The 27,695-nt window shown below is 43.0% G+C and overlaps 1 protein-coding gene across 1 annotated transcript; it reads right to left on the bottom strand.

Moving 5' to 3' along the window:
• Nucleotides 1-317: 317 nt before the first annotated feature.
• Nucleotides 318-27,695, bottom strand: GTF2E1 (general transcription factor IIE subunit 1; the record flags this gene model as incomplete). The annotated part of the gene is made up of 4 exons (XM_082271394.1): nucleotides 318-703; nucleotides 4,249-4,466; nucleotides 9,636-9,837; nucleotides 27,248-27,695. The coding sequence occupies 4 exons, from the start codon at nucleotides 27,693-27,695 to the stop codon at nucleotides 318-320; spliced, it is 1,254 nt and encodes a 417-aa protein (XP_082127520.1).

Below are 27,695 nucleotides of genomic sequence, written 5' to 3'. Positions count from 1 at the left end.
ACCTATTTCCTGACACAGACACGCACCAGGAAAGGAAAATTATGGTAGGTATCAGAAACAAATTTTTCATTTTCCTGTGCCTTTTATCACATTGAGGACTGCAAGAGAAAAAGTGAGACCTAAAATATGCAGCAATATTTTATTCATATAGCATACACCCAAGAACATATGAAATATACAGTATATATATATATATATATATATATCTGCAGGAAATGCTGAGACAAATTTTTAATGCACAAGACAAGCAAAACAAAAAAAATATATATTTTTATGCATTATTAAGGGCATCTTAGTATGACATGTCAAATTGCCTATCATTCGAATGCGGACTGAAACATTTGTTGTCCTATCTTGATATAAGCTTCTCTCTCTTCATCAGTCATGAAGGACACCAGCGAGGGGTTCTGACTGACCTCGCTGTACACATGGGGCTGACCACCAACCATGACCACTGGATCTACAGCTTCTCCTTCCTCCTCCTGCTCTGCACTGTTGCTGGGGATTATTGGAGCAGGCTTTGTGTGCTTTTTTTCTTCATCGGATTCGCTAGTATCACTGTCTGAATCACTTTTAGAAATCTGGGTTGGGGTAGGACCAGATCCAGATTTCATTTCATGGATTAGAAGAGTTCGGATGACCTCATTGTCACCACCACTGTCTTTCTTGTTGGCATTTTCATCAATGTCTGGTATATCAGTTGCTGTGGAAGAAATGGAAATAAAGATCAACAGGAATTGTGTTTATTGGGATTCTCAAACTTTAAGGGCAATTTTTCGGTATTTAGTTAGGCCTCAATTTTTAAGGCTGCAACAGTATTCCAATAGAGCTTGCAGTGTCACTGAAGTAATGACCCTTGTTAACAATTACAGTAGTTTCTGTCTTCGTTGTGCCATCAGGTGTCTTGTAAATACCATAAGGGGGTAACAGTTCTGGTTTACCAAGAACTCTTAAAAGGCATGGTAAAGTGCTGCTCAAGTAATTAAATTCCTTGACAGGCCATTTTTAGCATGCATTAAACGATTGTGCAATTTTGAGTCAAACTCATTCATGTTACAATTTTTTATTATTTGAACATCATAAACTATGGCCTTCACTTGCCCAGGGTCCTTCCATAGGTAAGGATGGTTATTCATGTAGGAGTATAACTAGACTAGAGTTTGATGATGTTGTAAATATACAAATAGTGAAGTTTAAAAGCCCATGGTTTGCTTCAAAGTAACATAGTTCAAAGAAAACAAACTATATTCTGGTAACTAATACTTGCAGGAAACTACGTTACTGAGGTCATGGCTGCAAAATGTGAAATTTAAATGAAAAATACAAAATACTTTTTTCTGAAACTGGATATACATTTTTTTTTTTTAATTAAGTCAGTTCTTCCAGAACAAAGTTATAGGAAACCTGTGCTTTAGCCATGAAGTTTAAAACAGGTTTGCTTTGATTCTCCCTCCCAGCAACTTGCCTTTCCTTCACTCCGCCACTGTCACATTCAGCCATGGAGCACAAAGAATAGTCCCAGTACATGTACAGTTGCGCTCATAAGTTTACATACCCTGGCAGAATTTAGGATTTTTTTGGCCATTTTTCTGAGAATATGAATAACACAAAAAATTTTTCTTTCACTCATGGTTAGTGTTTGGCTGAAGCCATTTATGATATTAACTGTGTTTACTCTTTTAAATCATATTGACAACAGAAACTATCCAAATGACCCTGGTCAAAAGTTTACATACCCTGGTGATTTTGGCCTGATAACATGCATACAAGTTGACACAAAGGGGTTTGAATGGCTATTAAAAGGTCAGCATCCTCACTTGTGATCGGTTTGCTTGTAATTAGTGTGTGTGTATAAAAGGTCAATGAGTTTCTGGACTCCTGACAGACCCTTGCATCTTTCATCCAGTGCTGCACAGACGTTTCTGGATTCTGAGTCATGGGGCAAGCAAAAGAATTGTCAAAGGATCTGCAGGAAGAGGTAGTTGAACTGTAGAAAACAGGAAAGGGATATAAAAAGATATCCAAGGAATTTAGAATGCCAATCAGCAGTGATCAAACTCCAATCAAGAAGTGGAAAATGAGGGGTTCAGTTGAAACCAAACCATGGTCAGGTAGACCAACTAACATTTCAGCCACAACTGCCAGGAAACTTGTCCGGGATGCAAAGAAAACCCACAAATAACTTCAGGTGAAATACAGGACTCTCTGAAATCATGTGGTGTGGCGGTTTCAAGATGCACAATAAGGAGGCACTTGAAGAAAGATGGGCTGCATGGTCGAGTTGCCAGAAGAAAGCCATTACTAGGCAAATGCCACAAAGTATCCCGCTTACAATACGCCAAAGAGCCCAGAGACAAGCCTCAAACCTTCTGGCACAAAGTCATTTGGAGACCAAAATTGAGCTTTTTGGCCACAACCATAAACGCTACATTTGGAGAGGAGTCAACAAGGCCTATGCTGAAAGGTACACCATTCCTACTGTGAAACACGGAGGTGGATTGCTGATGTTTTGGGGATGTGTGAGCTACAAAAGACACAGGAAATTTGGTCAGAATTGATGGCAAGATGAATGCAGTATGTTATCAAAAAATACTGGAGAAAAATTTGCATTCATTAGCCTGGTAGCTGCGCATGGGACGTACTTGGACATTCCAACATGACAATGATCCTAAACACAAGGCCAAGTCGACCTGTCATTGGCTACAGCAGAATAAAGTGAAGGTTCAGGAGTGGCCATCTCAGTCTCCTGTCCTCAGTGTCATTGAACCACTCTGGGAAGATCTCAAATGTGCAGTTCATGCAAGACAGCCCAATAATTTACAGGAACTGGAGGCTTTTTGCCACAAAGAATGGACAGCTTTACCATCTGAGAAAATAAAGGGCCTCATCCACAAATACCACAAAAGACTTTAAGCTGTCATTGATGTTAAGGGGGGCAATACATGGTATTAAGACCTGGGGTATGTAAACTTTTGATCAGGGTAATTTTGGTAGTTTCTGTTGTCATAAAGAGTAAAAACAGTTAATTGATAATAAATGGCTTCAGCCAAACATTAACCATGAGTAAAAGAAACATTTTTGTGTTATCATTCATATTCTCAGAAAAATGGCTAAGAATTGAAATTCTGCCAGGGTATTTAAACTTATGAGCACAACTGTAGGTATGAGAACATGTGACTCGCTCTCCTACTTCTCATGTGGCTGTTTCTGGGGATGGGGAATTAAAGTGAACTTGTCGTTTGGCCGTGCACCAACTGAAGTGCCACATAACATTATTTCTGGTATTTACAGTATATTTCACCCAAACTGGTGCTACCTAGTTGAAGATTCAGCATCAACATAATGTCCACCTAAATAGTAATGCAGAATAGTTACTTTATTCTAGATCACATACAAGATGCCTCTTACATGCAGCAATAGAATACACAAATTCCCAGTGTCCTCGTGTGTGTATAGTGATTACCCACAAGAAAGCAGAGAGGGAAAAATAAAAAAAGAACAGGTACACCTTAATTTTCAGCATTAGCTTTGTGAATGTGATTAAACCTATAATTACCATTTGAGGGAAGGTGCCATACTATAAATTGACAGAGGCTACATGAAACTTTCTTGCGATATATGACTGTTAGCGCAATAATCACAATGCATGGATTTTTTTAATAGATAAAAATAGCAACATAATAAGTAAACAATGGGGGATTTATCAGCCAAGGCACATAGAAAGCTGTCCAGGTTTAAATTCATATTCTTTTATCTGACGCAAATTTACCAGGGGATTTCAGGTTTATGCACAACTCCCCATGTAACATGCAGAAGTGACTTTGGACATACATGAACAATGTCCTTGACCATAGGTCTGTTATTGTTCAAAACTATTGCAAGTGAAATTTATGGATTTGGAGCAAATACTGAATGGAATAATCTGTGATTACAGGCACATGGATAACAAATGCAATGCAGATTGCAGACTCCTCACTAAATCAGATATCCTTAAATAATGTGGGATAGGTAGATGATTTAATTCATGCCTTGCTTGACAAATCTCTCCCCATCCACCCAGTGCATTAGCTATGTGTCAGTGAATATTCCTATAACTATTGAAGTGTGCCATCACTTTCCCATGGTCCACTTCCAATTTATATGTTAGAATCAGTGGGAAATGTTACTCCAAATTCCATCCTTACACCATATCAAGGTGTGGTTCCCCTGCCACCAGTCCTTCACCCCACATCTTTCTCCAATACTCACGGAAGCTGGCACTCAGTTCTGGATGGACTTCATGCACTGTACTATTTTTCATCCAGATCGGCTGCTCTTTCCCCTTCTTGTTGTCCTTTATCTTTTTCAGTTCTGGTTCACGAACATTAATGGTAATATTTTGGACATACATGTTACCCATAGCTGAGCTTTTGTTGGCCCATCTTCCTTGTAGATCCATAGCAGCATTGGCGGCAAACTGTTCATAGCTAGAGTAGACAGGCCTGTATTACATGTCTGATCAAGGATTAAGTCACCTAAACTTTTATCAGTATTTGGACACACATGAAGTTCAGCTCTGCTGTTGACAGTAGAGTAGACTTACAAAGATCAATAAAAATTCAGATGGCCAACAGGTGAACTACAAAATAAACAAATGAATGCAGGTATGCATTTATTAAAATAAAATTAAATGCATTTTAGACGTAACTACTAAAAAGAACTGAAATTGACCCAGTTTTAGCTTTCTGTAGCCCCCTCAAGTAGTTTTTGTAAGAGAGAAAGAGGGGAAGTACTTGGAGCCAATCAGGTGAGCTGTATGCTGACAGGAGGAGAGAGCAAAGGAGATGGCCTTATCAGTTTGTTGCTGCTCCTTCACTGTCTGATCACAGGCTAAGAGCATGGCAGAGACAGGGCTGCTGTTACAAATCATGAGGCCCGGTACACCCTACCTGACAGGGCCCCCCCCTCTGAAAATATCAAAATATACTTTCAGTAAAATGCTATGGCCTTGATGCTATGCTTTCCAGCCATGGCAGAATTATACCTCCATCGATCCGGACCCATTTAAGGTAATAGCACTTCTCTGCAAGGAGGTTGCACTAGTGCGGGATTAAAGCAGGCGGTGAAGATAAAACATGTCTCCTCACTGCCTTTCAAATGTTCTCTGAAGAGCAGATAGCATTTGGATTGCTCTTCAGAGAGCATTTGGCAGGTAGTGAGGAGTACATTTGAATAAGTCCTTCCATTATTTTTTTCTAATTGTATATATTTTTTAAAATTTTGTTTATTTTTTATTTTCTGCCACTTTGGGGAAATATGGGTCTAAACAGACCTCTAGAGTCTCACATATGAGACAGAAAAATGGACAGTGAATGAATGGGGAAATGTTCTGAGGCTGTTAATTCACATGCTGAAGCGTAGTAAACACAGTTTGCTATGCCTCAGTGATAAATGGACACAGGAGCAATCAATACTGATCACTTACTGTGTTCATTCAAGAAACGAAGGGGCTCGTAAATATATATTTACCGGTCCTTCCCCGCTCTCTTGAAACTGATCCTCCTGTGTGCCCACACCAGTGGGAGAAGAGTGGAGGAAAGCCGGAAGCGCTGTGGGGGGAGGGTGGCACACAGAGTCTGCAACAGCAGGTGGAAGGGGGTGCAGATCCAAGAACCGATCCCTCTGCAGCATAGGCAGAAGGTGAAAGAAGAGTAGAAGCCAACAGTGCTGCAGGGGGGGATCCACAAGATTCCCAAGTGCCAGCAAGAAGGCAGTGCAGCTGGCCTTCCTGTTGGTCACATGCCCGGGACCCCCATTTTGAACCGATGAGGCCCGGGCCAAGTACAGGCTGGCTGTACTGCCTTTTCAGCTGCCTTGAATGGAGACCTGGCTGTATTGCTTAAACACAGAAAAGTCAGGTCACCTGGCTGACTGTGCAATAGGGCTGTGTACACCTCAGAACTGGATGAAAGCAATAAAAAATCCTTCATTAGGTAAAACAGATCTATGAAATGGAGTTCAGCTGCCTGTTAAATAGTTATGTACATACTTCATAGGTAGATATGTTGAGGCCTAATAAAAAAAAAAAAAAAAAAAAAAAAAAAAAAACAATATTCCTTGTCGTCTACAAGTCATCAGTGACGTAATCTTCTGGACTGGTAAATTACTAGTATCAGCACGTATTAGGACGTGTTCACATGGGCGTACATATCTCTACACCCATGTGAAGGGCCATCATTCCCTCCATGGGATGCACAGGTGTGCTTTGTTTTGCATGATGGCAGTCCTATTCATGTTTGTTGGGATGCAGGTGTGTTTGTACAGTGCCTTGAAAAAGTATTCATACCCCTTGAAATTTTCCACATGTGGTCATGTAACCGCAAAAAACATAACTGTATTTTATGTGATAGACCAACACAAAGGGCACATAATTGTAAAGTGGAAGGAAAATTATAAATAGTTTACTTTTTTTTTTTTTTTTTACAAATAAATATCTGAAAAGTGTGGTGTGCATTTGTATTCAGCCCCCTTTACTCTGATACCCCTAACCTAAATCTAGTGGAACCAATTGCCTTCAGAAGTCATCTAATTAGTAAATACTGTAGAGTCCATCTGTGTGTAATTTAATCTCAGTATATATACAGCTGTTCTGTGAAGCCCTAAGAGGTTTGTTAGAGAACCTTAGTGAAAAAAAAAAAAAAAAAAATCTTTAAAACATCTCATGGAGCACTGTTCAATCCATCATCCGAAAACTGAAAAGAGTATGGCACAACTGCAAACCTACCATGACATGGCTATAGAGCATTAATCAGAGAAGCAGCAAAGAGGCCCATGGTAACTCTGGAGGAGCTGCAGAGATCCACAGCTCAGGTGGGAGAATCTGGCCACAGCACAACTGTTAGTCATGTACTCCACATATCTGGCCTATATGCATGAGTGGCAAGAAGAAAGCCATTGTTGAAAAAAGGCCATAAGAAGTCCCATTTGCAGTTTGCGAGAAGCCATGTGGAGGACACAGCAAACATGTGGAAGAAGGTGCTCTGGTCAGATGAGACCAAAATTTAACTTGTTGGCCTAAAAGCAAAACACTATGTGTGGCGGAAAACAAACACGGCACGTCACCCTGAACACACCATCCCCACTGTGAAACATGGTGGTGGCAGCATTATGTTGTGGGGGTGCTTTTCTTCAGCAGGGACAGGGAAGCTGGTCAGAGTTGATGGGAAGATGGAGCCAAATACTGTTCAAGAAGAAAACCTGTCAGAGTCTGCAAAACACTTGAGACTGGGGCAGAAGTTCACTTTCCAGCAGAACAATGACCCTAAACATACAGCCAGAGCTACAGTGGAATGTTTTAGATCCAGGGCCATCTTTAAGGCAGGGCAAAAGGTAAAGCTGCCCCAGGCCCAATTATTGTGGGGCCAAAATCAACTGCCCCTTGAGCCAGCCCACTGACCAGGGTTGCCATTGCCAACAGTATATTTGGCTCTGGTAGGCAATTCCACCAAAAGATACTGGCAGCGCTGGGCAGGTGCCGCAGGAGGAGCAGTCGGCCTCTTTTGCCAACACTGCTCATTTAGTCCCGGCTACAGCCCGGCGAAGTGATCTGTCCTCCCCGCACAGCTTCACTTCCACTGGGTGGTGCTGCCGCTGCCAGGCTGGTGCGTTCTGTGAGCTTGGGGCAGTCCACTTCCTCGAAACCCCCCCCAGCCCCACTGTGACTGTTCTGTTGCTTTCACCTCCGAGAAAGCACCCTGCTCCCACACTGATTGTCACCTGCCTGCTGTAAAGGAGGAGGGGAGAGCCACATGGGCTGAACTTAGCCCAGGTGAGACCCACATACAGGGCACACACTGGGCGGGCACCTATACCCCAACACTGCCGGGAAGGGAGCTCATTGTTCCTCACTATGGTCACTATTGTCACTACTAGGGCTTTCTATTCTATGTCTCTATACAATAGGAGGGGCACCTGGACTGAAGGTAGTAGTCCTTCAATGGAGGGGCCCCTGGACTAGAAGCAGCAGTCCCTCTTTGGAATAAGCAGTCTCTCTTCTGTAGGCCTCCATAGGGAGAGTGCCACCTCCAGTCCAGGGGCCTCCTCCATAGGGAGAGTGCCACCTCCAGTCCAGGGGCCCCCTCCATAGGGAGAGTGCCACCTCCAGTCCAGGGGCCCCCTCCATAGGGAGACTTCCACCTCCAGTCCAGGGGCCTCCTCCATAGGGACACTTCCACCTCCAGTCCAGGGGCCTCCTCCATAGGGACACTTCCACCTCCAGTCCAGGGGCCTCCTCCATTGGGAGACTTCCACTCTCCATCCAATCTGACAGAGCTTGAGCTATTTTGCAAAGAAGAATGGGCAAAAATGTCACACTCTAGCTGTGCAAAGCTGGTAGAGACATATCCTTGCAGCTAGAATTGCAGCAAAAGGTTGTTCTACAAAGTATTGTCTCAGGGGGGCTGAATACAAATGCACGCCACACTTTTCACATATTTATTTGTAAAACCTTTTGAAAATCATTTATCATTTTCACTCCACTACACAATGATGTGCCACTTTGTGTTGGTCTATCACATAAAATCCCAATAAAATACAATTATATTTTTGGTTGGAACATGACAAAATGTGGAAAAGTTCAAGGGGTATTGTGGAATCAGCTGGAGAGCCTTCTGAAATGGTGAATAATTAGCAAAACAAAATGGTAGATTTTTGTGGTACTACAGAGACCAGGACAGTCAAGCTACGTATTTTAGACCCCCCTTCTCTCCCTTTCTTCTTCTCTGTTCTCCTGTACTAATGAGAATACAGATAAGTGTGAAGCCAGGAATGTTAATTGCCATAGATAAACGTTACAGGGAACATCTGAAAAGGATATGTATTGCTTGCCAAGCGAGTTAGGGAAATATGTATCTGTGACGTATATATGTGATGTACACGCTTTATAGTCACTTGGCAAACTGGCATGAGCCGGGCATGTCATTTTCACTAGGGAATAAAAAGGTTTGTTTTCCTTAAGTTCGCATCCGAATTCCATTTCTGTTTCCCAACAACTGTTTGCTGCTAAAGTATGAATACTTTTTCAAGGCACTGTAGGTGCAGGGTGAGATATGTCATCTTCAGGTGTGCAGAGAAATCGCAAAACAATTCAGCAGCTACTCTGAAGGTTGTGCTACAATTTTATAACAACTCTAAGCTTGTTAAAGGGCTTTGAACTTGTCAATGGCATAGGTTTGAGACACTTCTGAGATCCTCCAGAGTTCATGGACAGGTGCATCTGACCTGCTTTAAACAGGTTTTGCATTCTCATATGTGAATGTCAAACCTATTTCAAGCAAAGTCCATCAACATATACAATCTTCCTAAATTCTTACTAAATTACAGAGAAACTTTTCTGCTAAATCTTGTTCTGCCCTGGAAAGGGTAGTCATGTAGATTCTGTGATTTTAAAGCTGAATTGCAGGGAATTAAAAAAATTCAACTTTTTTTCTAACGTGCAGCTCACAGAAAATTGGTGTTTTGCAGTATGCAGTGGATTTATATGAATGCCAATATGCTCTGCATGTTTGTATCTCTGTCCTATTCCTAACAAACTGCCATGAGCGAAGACTGAGCCCAGATGCCTGATTGAACCAGTCCTAAGGCCCTCACACACTGACCTGTCAGCAAGTTCTGGAATATCAGTTGGCTGAGGCTCGAGCAGCTCACTTGGAAGGACAATATCTTCGGTTTCCCGAAGAAGCAGAAAAATTGGCTCGATCTGCTCATTGAATTTAGCCAATAGCGTTCTGGCATCTCTTTTGGGTAGTGATGAAAAATCCTCCTCAACTTCTTGATTGCAATAGGTACAGCGAAAGAGTTCTGCAAATCAAAATAAAGACCGTTATAGCCAGCTTTTATATGGTGTTTTTGAACAGAGCCATGAGAATAGAAATTGCCCAGATCATATTATTGGACATCAATACCCCTTACATCACAGAGAATAGAAAACCAAACACCTGTAGCACTACCCCTGCAGGAGCAGCTGGATCTTGACCAGTCAACACACATTTCCAACTTGCATCCAGACACAAGAAATTAGTCCATGGGCTTGTTTTTTTTTTATTGGGGGGAAACAACTTGAATAGGGTATAGGGATTATGGGATGCCCAACTTGACTTGAACAACAGGTGAGGAAAAACGTTTTTCTCTATGTACACAAAAATTAAGATCTGGACTGTACTTCCCCCTGGAATAATCACAGTGTCTATGGATCAGTGGCAAAGTTCTTTATGAACCAAGAGCACTCGGTTCCCTTTAATGAAATAGAACAAAGTCCCAAACTGTATGCAGGAGTATCAGTTCTCCTCAGAAGAACCTCACACAGTTCTGACCCTTGCAGATACTACCAGCCCACCTGGCTGCTCTGAAGAATGCCCTAGGACAAGGGATGGACATTTAGCACAATGCTGTTCCTGGAAGGTATGCTATGCCTGGCAGTCTTTCTACTGAGGTTTTCACATTGTCCCTTGATTCCTGCTGCATTGGGCAAGACTTCTGTTCAGGCTTCCCACTGTCCAGGTACTCCCATGCCAGCCAGGATGTCTTCTGCACAAGAACTAAAAGGTAACAAGATCTCGCTTTTAGATTTCCTCTCCTTCCTTTCCTCAGCTCCAGCCTGAAGGCAGAGCCCCCAGTCCTGGAGTCCCCTCCCAAGCCTCATGACAGTGACCCTAGCACTTCGTCTTCCAACCAACTCCCTTGCTGCTCAGGCTCCACGATAATAAAGGGCTGATCCAGCCACCCTGCCAGTGCCTTCTGCCTTGCGATTGGCCAGATTCCCTTAAGTATGCAGATCAGGACCTCCTCCTACCCTCCATCCACTAAATTCCAGAAGCTTTGCCAAGCTGCTAGAACCAGGGGGAGGTACCAAAGACTTGCCCTGTGGAGCCCCTCCAGCCTGACTAGGAGTAACCCAACCAAATTACAGACTCAACTACCATGAGTCAAGAAAATAAATTGACCTACACTAGTTGCAAACTAGAGGGTGCTACACACGTATGGGACTTTACAGGTGCCCTAACAGGTATACAATGTACACCACAGTCTCTGTCTTATTCATGCATGTTTGCCTAGGGAAAATGACTCTGCTGCATTGCTGAAGGTGGTTGTATAGAAATCCAAACACTCGTCCCGTTTGAGGGATAGAGCACAACTCACTGGGAATTAATTGGCTTGTGTTAGCAGAGTGGAAAAATTGTTTCTCCCTTTCTTTTATATGGGTAGGATTCACAAACTTGGGTCATAAGCCACTGAAAAACATCCCACTGATCACATCATCATGCAGTACTTTGGGAAGCGCCTTGTTTATAAATGATGAATAGGTGAACCAGTGGCATATGGAAGGGAAGCACAATGGCTAGCTGTGAAACAAATATTTTACGTAGTGTAAAATGTTATTGATGTATGTTTACTAATGGGGCCATTCATGGCAATACTGTTATGTATTTTAATGGACCTGATGCTCAGTATTTTAGAATATAAAATTCAAATGTTTGTTTTAATTGTAGTGTACATTGTATATACACTATATTACTAAACGGTTCTTAAAACATGGCATTCAGTCTTACTCCGTAGGGTTGAATATTGAGTTGACACACTTTACCACTATACCAGCTTCAATTCTTCTGGGAAGGCTGTTCACAAGGTTAAGAAGTGTGGGTGAGAAGGCCTGTCTTGCAGTTTCTGCTCTAATTCATCCCAAAGGTGTTCTATCGGGTTGAGGTCAGGACTGTGCAGGCCAGTCAAGTTCCTCCACCACCAAACTCGCTCATCCATATCTTTATGGACCCTTCTTTGTGCACTGGTCCAAACCATTTGGGGAAGGGGGGTTGGATTATGGTGTGGGGCTGTTTTTCAGGGGTTTGGCGTGGTCCCTTAGTTCCAGTGAATGGAACTAGGTATCAGCATACCAAGACATTTTGGAAAATGTCATGTTTCCAACTTTGTGGGAACAGTTTTTGGGATGGTCTCTTCCTGTTCCAACATGACTGCGCACCAGTGCACAAAGCAAGGTACATAAAGCAATGGGTATGCGAGTTTGGGGTGGAGGAACTTGGACTAGCCTGTACAGTCCTGACCTCAACCCGATAGAACACTTTTGGGAGGAATAAGAGTGCAGACTGTGAGCTAAGCCTTCTCGTCCACATTAGTGCTTAACCTCATAACTGCGCTTCTGGAAGAATGGTCAAACATTCCCATAGACACACTCCTAAACCTTGTGGACAGCCTTCCCAGAAGAGTTGAAGCAGCTATAGCTGCAAAGGGTGGGCCAACTCATTATTGAAACCTACGGACTAAGACTGGGATGCCATTAAAGTTCATGTGCGTGTAAAGGCAGGTGTCCCAATACTTTTGGTAATATAGTGTATGTTAGGGCACCTATAAAGTCCCATACTTGTTTGGTTTTCTATTCTTTGGATAAAGCCTTGTCAATAAGTTTCTGCTGCTGCAAGGAAGATGGGCTTGTTTGTTCTGCTCCAGTACTTTGTGTTGTGCCTCAGACCTTGTTGGGTCCCATCATAAGCAAATGCAAACAAGCACATGGATTCCTTGCTGAAATCTTGCAATTTTGTTGGATGTTTATTATTTTAAAGAGCGCAATATACAAGCTTCATCGAGCAGAAACTGTGATGCATTTTGCACTACCTTCTTTACTCATATGGTAGTCGGTTCGTATAGGCGGCACTGCCTATAAAACTCAATAGGGCCACTACAAATGGCTTGTAGTTGCAGCAGCACATAAGCCTCGTTAAAAATGGTTGCAAGGCAGAAAATAAGAAACAAACTCGCATTCAGGAGGCGACAAGACCTGACAGCAGCTGCTTAGCCTTGATCTGAAAAGCAATCCATTGCAGAAGTATAATTTAAAGGCACGTTTTGTTTTAGTTTTAGATAGAGTGGAGAGACATTAGAATGCCTGTCAGGTTTCTATTGCTTTCTGTGTCCCCATTAGCAACAAGTTTTGACTTTAGTTCGAATTTTAGTAGAATGAGGACTGCACTGCCTGACTTCCAAACAGGAGTATCCTTTAATATCTGCAAATTTATAGAAATGAGGTTTATGATAAATACTAAACAACTGCCTTGTAATGTCAAATATCATGCGTTTTCAGCTTTTATTTATTACCCATTTTACACTATTACATTAAAAGTGCTGTCAAAAGTGAATTTTGTGGGAGAAGGGATATACACCAAAAAGGAAGTAGTATCTGATTTATGTGTAGAATAAAGAAAAAGGGCAAACATATGCAGTACATTTAATGCAAAACATGAGAAGTTATCATGCATTATTCCTTCAAAGACCCTGCAAGTACAGAATAATATCTATTCACCTGTCAGAAATGCAATCCGTCCTAACTTTGTATTATGGAGTAACAACACAGCATTTTTGTGGACTGACCAGTGTCAGCCCTGCCCAGTAGCATTTTGCTAAACTACAGAACCTCCCCCACTGTCTCCATCTTCATAATATATGTGTAGCACCCTCTAGTGCGTGTGTAGCCTGGTCGCAAGGCTGGTGTTGTTTAGACTGTTCATTCTGTCATTAAAGCTTTTACAAAGTACTGACTTGTTGAATTATGGGAGATGTAGTTCTGGGAGGAGTAGGGACCATGGATTGCCTGTGTGAATGAACTCTTCTCCCAGGGAGCAGTGGGACTCGTAGAGCCCATTGGAATTGTCTTTATAAAGGGGGGCGGGACCAAGGTTCACTCTCTTGCCTCAAGGACAGCGTGCTGTGAGGAGGGGAAGAGCTGCTGCGGAGCGCAGAAAAGGATAGGCCAGAGGCCTAGCGGACAGACACCGGAGACAGAGTGAGCGGTGTGCGGAAGGTTCTTGGTGGTCGCTGGAGCGGAGGGACGCCCTGAGAGGCCGTGAGTGTAGCTGAAGAGAGCGGGACACTGCTTGAGTGGACTGTGAAATACAGAGTTCATCACATTGGGTGAGAGAAATCCGATTTAGAGTATCTACTATACTACTAGACTGAGCCAGGGCGGGTCTGCAGAGCAGTTCTAGCAGAAGGCCACATCAGTTTTAACGGTTGCCACAGGGCACCGTAGCCTTGGATAGTGCGTGGTGAACCAGAAGGCCTCGCTCTCCTTTTCAGTTATAGATTAACTACCAGTTGTGGAGTACAGAGACCTATCTTCTCCCTTTTTGTATGAATTACAATTAATGGTTATTTCTGTGGTGGATTACAGTAAATTAATCACCTTTACTGTGGATTACAAATACTTTCTCTGGATTGGTTGAGGACACCTTTGCCCGCGAAGACTAGCAAGCCCTTGCTCATCCAGGAGACACTTGCAATCTAGTGTAAAGGGGGCCCCCTATAGAGAGTGCACTATGATAGATAGTATATTAGAGCTGCTGAGAGGTTATTAATACCTGGAGTTACCTTTTATTACTGTTAAGCATTGATTTGTGGTCACTCTCGCATTACACTGCAGGAATAGAGTATTTACAGATCCCCAAAATATTAATCCTCCATTATACATCAATATATATGTCAGGATTGCTCTTTTGATCCTGAGTGCTGAACCTTATCCAGTTCCAGGTTGAGGATTCAGGATCTATCTTGTTATTAATGTTCCTGAGTTTACCATTTTATTGAAACTGTTTGTGCATTCTACTAAACACAAGCTAAAGCTGATTCTTTACTGCAAACCTTAGTAGTGTCTTATCATTTACAATGACAGAACCTATAGTGTCAAGTGGGTTGGATGCCATTCAGGGCAAAGGAAGGGAGGAGGATGTCTGTTTACTTAGCCACTCCCCAGGGGGAAGGGTTACATGTGCTATTAGTGTGTGTGTAGGAAATAGCATATTCTGCCCAGGAATAACCTGAGCCATTAAATTGGGTCAGGGTTGCTAGAGGCCAGGGCTGGATGACTCATCCTGGCAGCTCTCTGGTGCCTCCCCCTTGTGTCTGGAAGGTTTGAGAACCTTCTAGAATTAGAGGGTGGGGTTAGGAGGAGCTGCCCTGAATATGTTTGGAGCATCAGCCAATCCCCAGAAGTGAGCTGGCAGGGGACTAGGACAACCCCATAAATAGACATGGGCCATGCCAGCAGGGTTGGCGGGTGAAAGATGGAGATGGATTGCTAAGGATAGGCTGTTTGGTCCTTGAGGAAACCTGTGATGGAGAGAGGGGGTACCTCAGTTTGGGGGCTCAGGAAAGCTGGCCTGGAAGGATCCTGACACAGAAGACGGTGGAAGGATCCATGTTGGAGAAGCAGTGGGAAGGAGCAAGGAGAGACAGTGAATAGCTCAGCAAAGAGCAGATACAGGCAAGGGGAGAGACTGCCATCTGCAGCAGGCCTCTCTTGAAGACCACATTGTGCCAAGTCTTCATCTAACCTCGCCCTGGGAGGTCTCCGTGTGTGTGTGCCTTTTAGGAGGACTGGGGCAGAAAGAGCAGTTAGGCGTGGCTGGTGGCAACCAGGGGGGCTGGCATTTTTCTGCAAGCAAGTGGGGCTGAGATCAGAAGCCACAGGGAAGCAGGAAGAATGTCATACCATTTGCTCACTGCACTACTTTTTCAAGGTACTGAGATTTGTTGCCTGTAATGGGCCTTTGCTGAATTAATAATAAAACTGTTCGTTTCCTCAAAAGTGAGCAGGAGCTGTGCTGGAAAACTAAGTTTGTGCAGGAGGAAGCAGACCAAAGGAAGCAGATAAATGATGTTCATTGTTATTGTTTACAAATGTTTTAAAGAAAATCCTTAGGAAGAGAAACATGAGGACCTCTCATTCTGCAAGTGCTAGTTGCCTAGCGGTCATATTGACCCTTTGGCTTTTGTATATGAAGCCAAGAACCAACATAATGTATAGAAGGACTTCTGAGGTTTCTCTTATACAGCCGTGGCCAAAACTTGAGAATGACACAAATATTAATTTTCACAAAGTCTGCTGCTTTCGTTTTTATGATGGCAATTTGCATATACTTCAGAATACTATGAAGAGCGATCAGATGAATTGCAATTAATTGCAAAGTACCTCTTTGCCATGAAAATTGACTCAATCCCATAAAAAACATTTCCACTGCATTTGTAAAGAAGGCTTCAGGGTGCCCAAGAAAGTCTAACAAGTGCCAGGACCGTCTCCTACAGTTGATTCAGCTGCAGGATCCAGGCACCACCAGTGCAGAGATTTCTCAGGAATGGCAGCAGGCTGGTGTGAGTGCATCTACACGCACAGTGAAGCAAAGACTTTTGGAGGATGGCCTGGTATCATAGGGGGAGCAAAGAAGCCACTTCTCTCCAGGTAAAACATGAGGAACAGACTGATATTCTGAAAAAAGTACAGGGGTTAGACTGCTGAGGACAGAGGTAAAGTCACTTTCTCTGGTGAATCCCCTTTCCGATTTTTTGGGGCATCCGGAAAAAACTATGTCCAGGGAAGAAGTGAGCACTACCATCAGTCCTGTGTCATGACAATAGTAAAGCATCCTGAGACCATTCATGTGTGAGGTTGCTTCTCCAAGGGAGTGGGCTTACTTACAATTTTGCCCTAAGAACGCAGCCATGAATAAAGAATGGTACAAAAACATCCTCCGAGAGCAACCCTCTCTGAAGCAGTATGGGTGGAAATGTACATGGGTGTGCGTTATACAAAGATTATCACTGGAGTTTGTTTTAGACCTCCCAGTTTTAATGAGGAGGTAGAGACTCGGCTCCTGGCACAGATAGAAAGGGCTGCAAGGGCTGGACAGTGATAATAATGGGGGATTTTAACTACCCAGACATTGACTGGAGTAAAGGCACTGCTGGAACAGTTAACCTCCCTAGCGGTATTCCTGAGTGTGGCTCGGGGTTAATTTAGTGTACCAAAAGCGGTAACCCCAAGCCACACTCAGGATTACCCCAGAATGAAACCAGACTTGTATAAAGTACTCGAAATTTCTACTTGAGTAAAAGTACAAGTGCTCGATCAAAAAGTGACTTGAGTAGAAGTGGAAGTGCTCGCAGAAAAAGTTACTTAAGTAGAAGTACTAAAGTATTCAACATTTTTTTTACTTAAGTATTGCAAGTAGTTTTTTCAAAAAATTTACTACTTAAGTACTAAAAGTAAAAAGTACCAGTAATTTTGAAAAAAATTTTCTACTCAAGTACTGAAAGTAGAAGTACAAGTACTGTGTTATGTAGTCATTAAAGAAAGAAGTCAAAAGTTTGAACATCATATTGTTTTTTATTATTTCAAATGATTTATTCAAATGATTAACCTGTGTTTGTTAGTAGTTTCTTGATGCACTTTAAGCGCTGTAGCACCATTTATTTGTTTGTTTCATATTTTCTTTTTATTGGAAAGATTTGGTATAGCAGCTTTTATTATACACGGCCTTTATTTTCGTATGCGCTGATTTACAAATGACATAATACACATTTTTTTGAGCTTTATGCAACCTGCCATCTACTGTTCTGGCAGTGATAGTTTTTTTAAAAGTAACGAGTAACTATGCAGCACAAAAAAAAAATACTTGAGTAGAAGTATTGAAATCATCAAAAAAATGTAGTGAAGTAAAAGTAGAAGTAGGAGAAAAAAATTCTACTCTAGGAAAGTAGAGATACCGCATTTCGGTACTTAAGTACAGTACTTAAGTAGTTCTACTTCGTTACTATACATCTCTGAATGAAACTCACCTTACCCTGCGATCTCCCGCCGTCCTCCAGGCATCCTCACTTTGTCTCCCCACTGTGTGTTCGGCTGATGCCGGCACCTGTCTTCCGATGACCGTCCCTGCGAGCATTGCGATGCAGGGGGGTGAAACCGGTGGCAAATTAAAAAAGAAAATAAAAGAAATGACATGATACAAAGTTGTTATCCTAACGGATTACACTGTATCAAGTCATTTACCTCAGAATTTCACCTGCTGACTTTTCCAGTGCGCTGCCTGTGCTTTTCCAGTTCTTTGAGCCTGGAAAATTGAGAACGACCATGGCATCCAAAAAGCGTTCTTTTTGCGCACAAGTGCTTTTAGATGAACTGGAAAACAGCGACAGCGAAACTGAGTTACTTGAAGAACTGAGCGATAGCGATTTGTGGGAAAATTCGTCATCAGGTATGGAAAGTGACAACGACAGCGACGATTCTGCGACTGAGCTCAGCGATGTGCTGACTTGATGCTCTATTGACTGTGGTACAGATGAAGCAGCGCCTCCAAGATTCCCATTTACAGGAGCACCTGGTATAAAATTGGTTGATGTTGACCATGACAACCCTTTGGCATACCTCCAATTATTTTTGGCTGATGAGGTTATTGAAAAAATTGTTACCAAGAACAACCGATACAAAGACCAACAATGCGCTATGCATCGGAAGTTTGCAAGATGCAGAAAGTGGGAACCAGTGACCAAAGATGACCTTTGGAAATTTCTGGGCCTAATAATTCTTCAGGTAGTGGTGGGGAAACCCCTGCAGAAGTGGTATTGGACAACCAATTCATTATTCACCACTCCATTCTTTGGCACGGTCATGTCAGATTACAGATTTTCCCTCATAAGAAAATATCTGCACTTTGAAAATAATTAAGAATTTGTTGAAACTACTCATCCTGCACCAAAACTAAAAAAAAAATTGGAAATTATATTAAATGATTCTTCCGAATTTCCAATGGAGCTATGTGCCAGAAAGAGACATCAGCATAGATGAAAGTCTAATGGCCTACAAGGGAAGGCTCAGCTGGGTGCAATACATTGCATCAAAGAGGGCCCGATTTGGCGTAAAATCCTACATGCTGTGCGAATCATCAACTGGCTACATTTGGAATTCAGTGATATACACTGGAAAAGGAACCAAATTTGATGAAAAATACAGTAATTAGGGAATGGTAACATCTTCTGTTCTTTCACTGATTGAGCCATTGCTAAATCAGGGCTATTGAGTAACAGACAATTTTTATACCTGTCCTGAACTTTATGAGGTTCTACTGCACAACAAAACTGATGCCTATGGAACCGAAAGGGCTAACCAGCGTGACATTCCACCAATATTTGGCAAAAAGAAGCTGAAGACAGGAGAAATGGTTGCCTGGCAGAAAGGCAAACTTATGGCACTGAGATTGAAGTACAAGAAAGATGAGTGCCTAATGAGTACAGTGCATAACACCTCCACTGTTATGGTACGCACCAAAGGTTGGAAAGAAGTCATGAAGCCACAAGTAGTGATAGACTACAACAACATCATGGGAGGTGTCGACATAGCCGACCAAGCAATGACATTTTACCCAGCTATGAGGAAGCAGCAAAAAAAATATTATAAAAAGATCTTCAGACATCTTCTTGAGCAATGCTTGTGGAATGCATACATTCTGCTCAAAAAAAGAGTGACAAGCCTTTGATTCATGCAGACTTTATTTGGAAAGTTGCCGAACAAATCTTTTGGAGTCACCAAACAACATCAATGGCTGTTAACAGATCTGGATGTTGTGCTGTTGGTGTTGTCAACCCAGAATGCCTGACTGGTCGTCACTTCATGGACAACATCCCACCAACTGAGAAAAAGTCAGCACCTACAAGGATGTGCTTGGTTTGTTGCTCGAAAAGAGAGGACAGTGGAAGGAAAATAAGAAAAGAAACCAGATACTATTGTCCTGATTGTGACGTCGGACTTTGTGCAGTCCCATGTTTCAAAATAATACATACACGAGATGTTTACTGAACCTTTATTACAGTGATTAGTAATATCGCACCCCTTGTTTGTACATATTTCAGTGTTTTTGGTTTGATTATATTATTGAATAAAATGTATTATTTTTATTATTATATTATAATTTATGATTTTGTGTTTAAAACTTTATCATACCCGGGATGTCTACTAGACTCTTGTTTGGACAGATTTAAGTGGGTTTTTCCTAAAAATGACAGGCCTAAAATCTAAAACAAAATATTTCCATGCAAAACAATGTACCGCTTTTAGCACAAAAAGTCTGAAATAATCAGACCGCCAGGTAGGTTAACCACTTACCGCAAAGTGACGTAGGGGTACGTTGGAAGACTTTGCGGTGTTATACCGGGGTAATGCCTCTAGCTAGAGGCATCACCCCGGTACCGTTGTTTAGAGCCGACGGTCGTTACACCGGCGAGCTGCTCCGTCGTTACCCCGGCAAGCGGGAGGGGACATCCCCCCCCTCCCGCGGCTTTGCCCGGGTCTCCCGTCCCACCGGAAGCGGCTTCGATCGGGTCTCCGATGATGTAACCCGGAGGCGGAGTCCATGACGTCACCTCCGGGTTACTCTGCTGCTAAAGGCGGCAAATTAAAAAAACGAGTGTATTCAAAAATACTGTTTGCAGCGTTTTGAATACATGGAAGTGTAGTGGAGGGGTCTCGATCCCTCCATAAAGAGTACCTGTCACTGCATATTACTGTCACAAGGGATGTTTACGTTGCTTGTGACAGCAATAAAGTTGATCAGATTTTTATTTTTTTTTTAAAACCTGTGATAAAGTTTTAAAAAAAAAAAAAAAAAAATAGTAAAAAAATTTTTTTAGCCACCCCCATCGCCGTTAGCTCGCGCACGAAAGAAAACGCATATGGAAGTCCAGCCGCGAATGAAATCACTGTTCAAACCACACATGTGAGGTATCGCTGCGATCGCCAGAGTGAGCAATAATTTAAAAAAAATGAGCTACACTCTAACTCTAAACTGGTAACCGTTAAAATTTTTTAAAGCGTCGCCAATTGAGATTTCTATTGACCGTAGTTTGGCGCCATCCCCTGGGTGTGCGCAATTTTAAACCGTGACATGTTGGGTATCTATTTACTCGGCGTGACATCATCTTTCACAATGTACAAAAAATGGGCTAACTTTACTGTTTAGTATTTTTTAAATGCAGGTTTTTTTTTTCGTACTTTTTCCAAAAAAATTATTTTATCAAAAGGTAAATGCCAACTGGAATAATGAGCCAAAAATGTATACATAGAGTAATCTATCAAGTAGACTCGTATCCCACCTGAAATGTTCATTTCAGGTGGGATACAAGTCTACTTGATTGATTATTTATAAATGTTTGACTCATTATTCCAGTTGGCATTTACCTTTGATAAAATCATTTTTGATGAAACGCGTCAGCACTTTTATTTTAAGTGGAATTCCACTAGGTTTGCTTTGTCTGGGATTATCCTTTCCATGTAATCTGGTTGAGAGAGGAGATTTACTACATCTGGCCCTTTGACTGCAAACGTGAACATCCTCTACTGCAGTTTGAAGACCCTCAGGATATCTTATGAGCCTAGCTGACCCTTTTGTCATATGACAAGTTGGGTCCATTTGTTCCGGTGAGCGTAATCATAGGTCTGTCCTCTTGGTGGTGGGATCTGTTGTCCTACGGTGATCACGCACATCATCCCGGAATTGATTTTTACGTTTTTACACTTGGGACTTTTATGATATTTTAGTCACATTGTTCACTTTAATCATTGTACTTCTTTGAGTATCTTTTTTAGCGCTGCAGGTTATTTTATAAACATTATAGCACTGATTACTGTAGTAAATATGCACTGTTACTGTAAAAATGACACTGGCAGGGAAGGGGTTAACTTTATTGGTGATCAAGGGGGTTAGGTGTGTCTCTAGGGGCGTGGCTAGTGAAGTAACCACAGAGACATGCGATCCTGTATAACAGGATCGCATAGCCTCTGTGCTTGCTTCAGGGAGAATGACATGCTTCAGGGAGAATGACAGACGGCTGTGTTTACATCAGCCCTCTGTCTTTCTCCCTCTCCTGCGGGAGATCGTGAGTGGCCGGCAGCCATCGGAGCCGCTGGTCACACGCGCTGGCTCCCCAGGGAACGAGCGTGGGTGGGAGCGTGCTGGCGGCGGCGCGCGCTCGCCACCTACAGGCTCGTGGGCGAGCGACGTAGGGCTATGTCACTTTGCCTATAAGCAGCTGAGTGCCGCAGTAAATAGACGTTAGGCGGTCGGCAAGTGGTTAATAGTGTTCATATAAAAACATCTGGGTAGCAGTGACCATAATATGATTTCATTTAATGTTGGCTGTAAGCAAAACACACATAGAGGAAATACAAAAACACTTAACTTTAAGGCCCCTTTCACACACGGAGTCCATCAGGCAGACTCAGGTTTTCTCAGCAGGGGATCGATCCGCCGATCCCCGCTGAGCAGGCGGATGACATCTGTGTCTACGCGCTGTGGGTGGAGACACAGCTGCCAGGTCCCTATTCTTCTCTATGGGGGAATCGGATGGGACCGGACCGTCTGTCCGTTCGCATCCGACCTGATCCGCCGGACAGATGGAAAATAGGGTTTCCATCTGTCCGGTTTTGACGGATCGGATCAGATGTCAGCGGACATGTCTCAGCTGACATCCGATGCCCCATAGAGATGCATGGGTCATCCGTTCAGATCCGCCAAAAAAACTGACAGGCAGATCTGAACGGACTCCCTGTGTGAAAGGGGCCTAAGAGAGCAAATTTTCCAAGGATTTAGACCGGGAGGGAATATTGGCATAGATGAGCACATAACAGAAATGGTAAATTTTCAAAAAGACTTTATGCTATGCACACTCAATGCAAAGTATATTCTCATGGGCAATAAGTTTAAAAGGCTAAAAATAAAACCTATGTGGCTCACAGCCAAAGTTAAAAAAGCTATAAATATTAAGAAAAGAGCTTTTAAAAAATATAAAAATGAAGGAACACCATCATTGTTTAATTGTTACAATGAATATAACAGAATATGAAAAAGGAAATCAAGGACGCCAAAATTCAAAATGAACGACAGATTGCAAAATATAGTAGGACAAACCCCAAAAAAACTATTCAAATATATTAATAGTAAAAAGGTAAGGTCTGAGCATGTAAGCCCTTTACAAAATAATCAGGGGTGGGTGATGGGGGACAAACAGAAGGCAAATGTATTAAATACTTTCTTCAGCTCTGTATATACAAAAGGAGCATGGGGGAGCTCATGACCATAAGGAGGATGGTATTGACACAGCCCCTAGTGATCCACAATGGCTCAAAAGTGATATGGTCCAGAAATGTTTAGACAGAATAAGGATGGATTAAGCTCCTGGACCAGATGGCATCCACCCACGCATCCTAAAAGAATTGAGCGCTGTCATTTCAAAGCCTTTTGTTTCCCAATTTTTAGGGACTCGTTAAGGACTGGAATAGTACCACTGGATTGGCATAGGGCCAATGTGATGCCTATATTTAAAAAGGGATCAAAGTATTTGCCAAGTAACTATAGACCTGATCAGTGGCGGCTGGTGAAGTTTTAAGATGGGGGGGGGGGGGGCAAGACCCCGCCCTACCATTTTGACCCCTCCCATTTCTCAGAAGCCCCACCCCTTATAGACTCCACCCATTTTGTCCCCTGTATTTTGCTTGCGTGAACCAATTCTCCCAATACATCACGTATTAAGGGGTCCATCAGTACTAGTATATCCCATAATAGGGAACAGGGGCCCTATTATGGGATATACTGTGAGAGACATCCTATTATGGGATACATGGACTGAGAGTGGCACAAACCCCACAGTACAGACCCCCCCCAGCACAAACCCCTCAAGCACAAACCCCACAGTACAGGCCCTCTAGCATAAACCCCACAGTACAGGCCCCTAGTACAAACCCCACAGTACATGCCCCCTTCAATATAGTGACCAGTATAAATGCCCCCTTTCAATGTAGTGACCAGCATACATGTCCCCAATGCAGTGACCAGTATACATGTCCCCAATGCAGAGCTATGCGTGCGTGCCTCCAATGGAGTGACCACCAGCGTACATGTCCCCAATGCAGAGCTATGCATGCGTGCCTCCAGTGACCACCAGTATACATGTCCCCAATGCAGAGCTATGCGTGCGTGCCTCCAATGGAGTGACCACCAGTATACATGTCCCCAATGCAGAGCTATGCATGCGTGCCTCCAGTGACCACCAGTATACATGTCCCCAATGCAGAGCTATGCGTGCGTGCCTCCAATGCAGCCAGTGACCACCAGTATACATGTCCCCAATGCAGAGCTATGCGTGCGTGCCTCCAGTGCAGCCAGTGACCACCAGTATACATGTCCCCCAATGCAGAGCTATGCGTGCGTGCCTCCAGTGCAGCCAGTGACCACCAGTATACATGTCCCCCAATGCAGAGCTATGCGTGCGTGCCTCCAGTGCAGCCAGTGACCACCAGTATAAATGTCCCCCAATGCAGAGCTATGCGTGCGTGCCTACAGTGCAGCCAGTGGCCACCAGTATACATGTCCCCCAATGCAGAGCTATGCGTGCGTGCCTCCAGTGACCACCAGTATACATGTCCCCCAATGCAGAGCTATGCGTGCGAAAACAGATTTCACCTCCGAATACGGAAAAGTTTCTTCACCATAAGAGCTGTGAAAATGTGGAATAGACTCCCTCCAGGTGGTTCTGGCTAGCTCACTAGATTGCTTTAAAAAAGGCCTGGATTTTTTTCTGGGTGTACATAATATAAATGGGTACTAATATTTATAGGTAAAGTTGATCCAGGGAATATCCGATTGCCTCTCGGGGGATAAGGAAGGATTTTTTTTCCCCTGCTGTAGCAAATTGAATCATGCTTTGCTGGGGTTTTTTTTCGCCTTCCTCTGGAACAACTGCGGGTATAAGACTGTGTATATGGGATTTGTATGGTTGGGTTTTCTTTACTGTTTTTTTTTTGTTTTTTATTGGTTGAGCCAGATGGACTTGTGTCAGTTTTCAACCTGACTATGTAACGATGTGACAAACAATGCCTTTTCCCTACATTGATGGAGCACCTTCCCATAAAGCAAAAGTGATAACCAAGTGGCTTGGGGAACAAAACATTTAAATTTTGGGTCCATGGCCAGAAAACTCCCAAAACCTTAATCCCATTGAGAACCCCACAAATGCTTACATTGATTATGCAAGAATAGGTTGCCATCCTTTGACACATTTGAAATGCTTGCAATTATACCACAGTAACATCTGACAAAAAGATCTAAAAACACTTTGTGAAAATGAATATGTGTGTCATTTTCAAAACTTTTGGCCATGTCCATCTGTTTGTGCTGTTTAGCTCTCAAGTGCAGGTTTATTTCCAGGTCAGTGACTTAGAGCATTGGAGCCAAAAGGTTGGTATACTAGCTAGGCAACTATCCTTTCCAGAAGGTGGTCAGCAATGGCAGCCCCTAGAGTTCTATTTGGAAAGGTTTACATTAAGTTGTTTTCCCTTCATGAATTCCTTCAAAATATTGTGTAGCTGTATCACAGGGCACCTACTATATTCTCAAATTGAAATGGTTCTATTCTACAAACATCAGAGATGCTGCTATGCTTTGCTAAGAGAAACATGGAGATTGCCAGTGATAACCGCTCTCTCTGCAAGTGTAAGTTGTCTGGCTGTCATACAGACTCTTGTCGAATACCTTTGTCTATATACTCCATCACAACTGTACAAATTAAGGAGTCTGCTTTATATGTGGAGCTCCCTGTATTTTGTGTAGCCAACTAACCAAGTAGAGGGTAGGGTTGTATATTGCTTGAGCTCCAGTCTTTTATGCCCAGTACCAGCTGTGGAGCTCCCTGTATTTTGTGTAGCCAGCTAACCAAGTAGAGGGTAGGGTTGTATATTGCTTGAGCTCCAGTTTTTTATGCCCAGTACCAGCTGTGGAGCTCCCTGTATTTTGTGTAGCCAGCTAACCAAGTAGAGGGTAGGGTTGTATATTGCTTGAGCTCCAGTTTTTTATGCCCAGTACCAGCTGTGGAGCTCCCTGTATTTTGTGTAGCCAGCTAACCAAGTGGAGGGTAGGGTTGTATATTGATGGAGCTCCAGTCTTTTATGCCCAGTACCAGCTGTGGAGCTCCCAGTATTTTGTGTAGCCAACTAACCAAGTGGAGGGTAGGGTTGTATATTGCTGGAGCTCCAGTCTTTTATGCCCAGTACCAGCTGTGGAGCTCCCAGTATTTTGTGTAGCCAACTAACCAAGTAGAGGGTAGGGTTGTATATTGCTTGAGCTCCAGTCTTTTAGGCCCAGTACCAGCTGTGGAGCTCCCTGTATTTTGTGTAGCCAGCTAACCAAGTGGAGGGTAGGGTTGTATATTGCTGGAGCTCCAGTCTTTTATGCCCAGTACCAGCTGTGGAGCTCCCAGTATTTTGTGTAGCCAACTAACCAAGTGGAGGGTAGGGTTGTATATTGCTGGAGCTCCAGTCTTTTATGCCCAGTACCAGCTGTGGAGCTCCCAGTATTTTGTGTAGCCAACTAACCAAGTAGAGGGTAGGGTTGTATATTGCTTGAGCTCCAGTTTTTTATGCCCAGTACCAGCTGTGGAGCTCCCTGTATTTTGTGTAGCGAGCTAACCAAGTGGAGGGTAGGGTTGTATATTGCTGGAGCTCCAGTCTTTTATGCCCAGTACCAGCTGTGGAGCTCCCAGTATTTTGTGTAGCCAACTAACCAAGTGGAGGGTAGGGTTGTATATTGCTGGAGCTCCAGTCTTTTATGCCCAGTACCAGCTGTGGAGCTCCCAGTATTTTGTGTAGCCAACTAACCAAGTAGAGGGTAGGGTTGTATATTGCTTGAGCTCCAGTTTTTTATGCCCAGTACCAGCTGTGGAGCTCCCTGTATTTTGTGTAGCCAGCTAACCAAGTAGAAGGTAGACTTGTATATTGCTGGAGCTCCAGTCTTTTATGCCCAGTACCAGCTGTGGAGCTCCCTGTATTTTGTGTAGCCAGCTAACCAAGTAGAAGGTAGGGTTGTATATTGCTTGAGCTCCAGTCTTTTATGCCCAGTACCAGCTGTGGAGCTCCCTGTATTTTGTGTGGCCAGCTAACCAAGTAGAGGGTAGGGTTGTATATTGCTGGAGCTCCAGTTTTTTATGCCCAGTACCAGCTGTGGAGCTCCCTGTATTTTGTGTAGCCAGCTAACCAAGTAGAAGGTAGGCTTGTATATTGCTTGAGCTCCAGTCTTTTATGCCCAGTACCAGCTCTCTATTTGGATTTGCTTTTTGGTTACCTAAGATTCTCGAAAAACAAAAATTAACTGTAAATATAGTGTTTTCCTACTACTTCTTCTTACTCTGCTAACCTAGGATCTGTCCCAGAACTACCTTGTGGTAAATATTATATTGTACATCCCTATATACAAATTGAATTATGTTTTAGCTCTATTGCCCCCTAGCCATTTCTAATCACCTGAAAGCTTTTTAAAAACACACATTTTCATTTTTTACACAGACTAAATTACAGCACCAGACTTCAGGGTGGACTCACAACTCATACCTGTAAATGGGTCAAATAGCTGGTTGACTTCCAGATCAGAGTAGGTGCTGAGACATCCAGGGCACTTAAATGAAGCTCTGTTAGTGGACTCCCTCTCATCTGACTCAATCTTGCGGCGAATATGATCAAGTTTATATTTAATAACATCTACAAGCACCTTGTAGTTGATGTAGTAATAATTGTGTTTGGTGCTCTTCCCATTTGGTCCCGTCTGGACACGCATGCGACATTTGACAAATTTATCAGACCTCAGGGTTTGCAGGATGGTTCGAAGCTGCTTCTTTTCAAACTTGAGGAGCAGGGCAATGTCCTCTTCCTTGACACAGGGGTATCGGATGAGCACATCCAGGGTCAGGGAGTACTCAAGGCCATAGAACCCTCGGACCATGTACTTGGCGAGTCTTTTCAGGGCAGCAGGCACTTCTGTCATGGTGTCTTGATCCCCCAT

The sequence above is a fragment of the Pelophylax lessonae genome, assembly GCF_965119305.1.
Source record: "Pelophylax lessonae genome assembly, chromosome: 1".
Lineage (NCBI taxonomy): Eukaryota > Metazoa > Chordata > Amphibia > Anura > Ranidae > Pelophylax > Pelophylax lessonae.
Note: the sequence above shows the minus strand (reverse complement) of the source record. Positions and strands in the feature narration are given on the sequence as shown.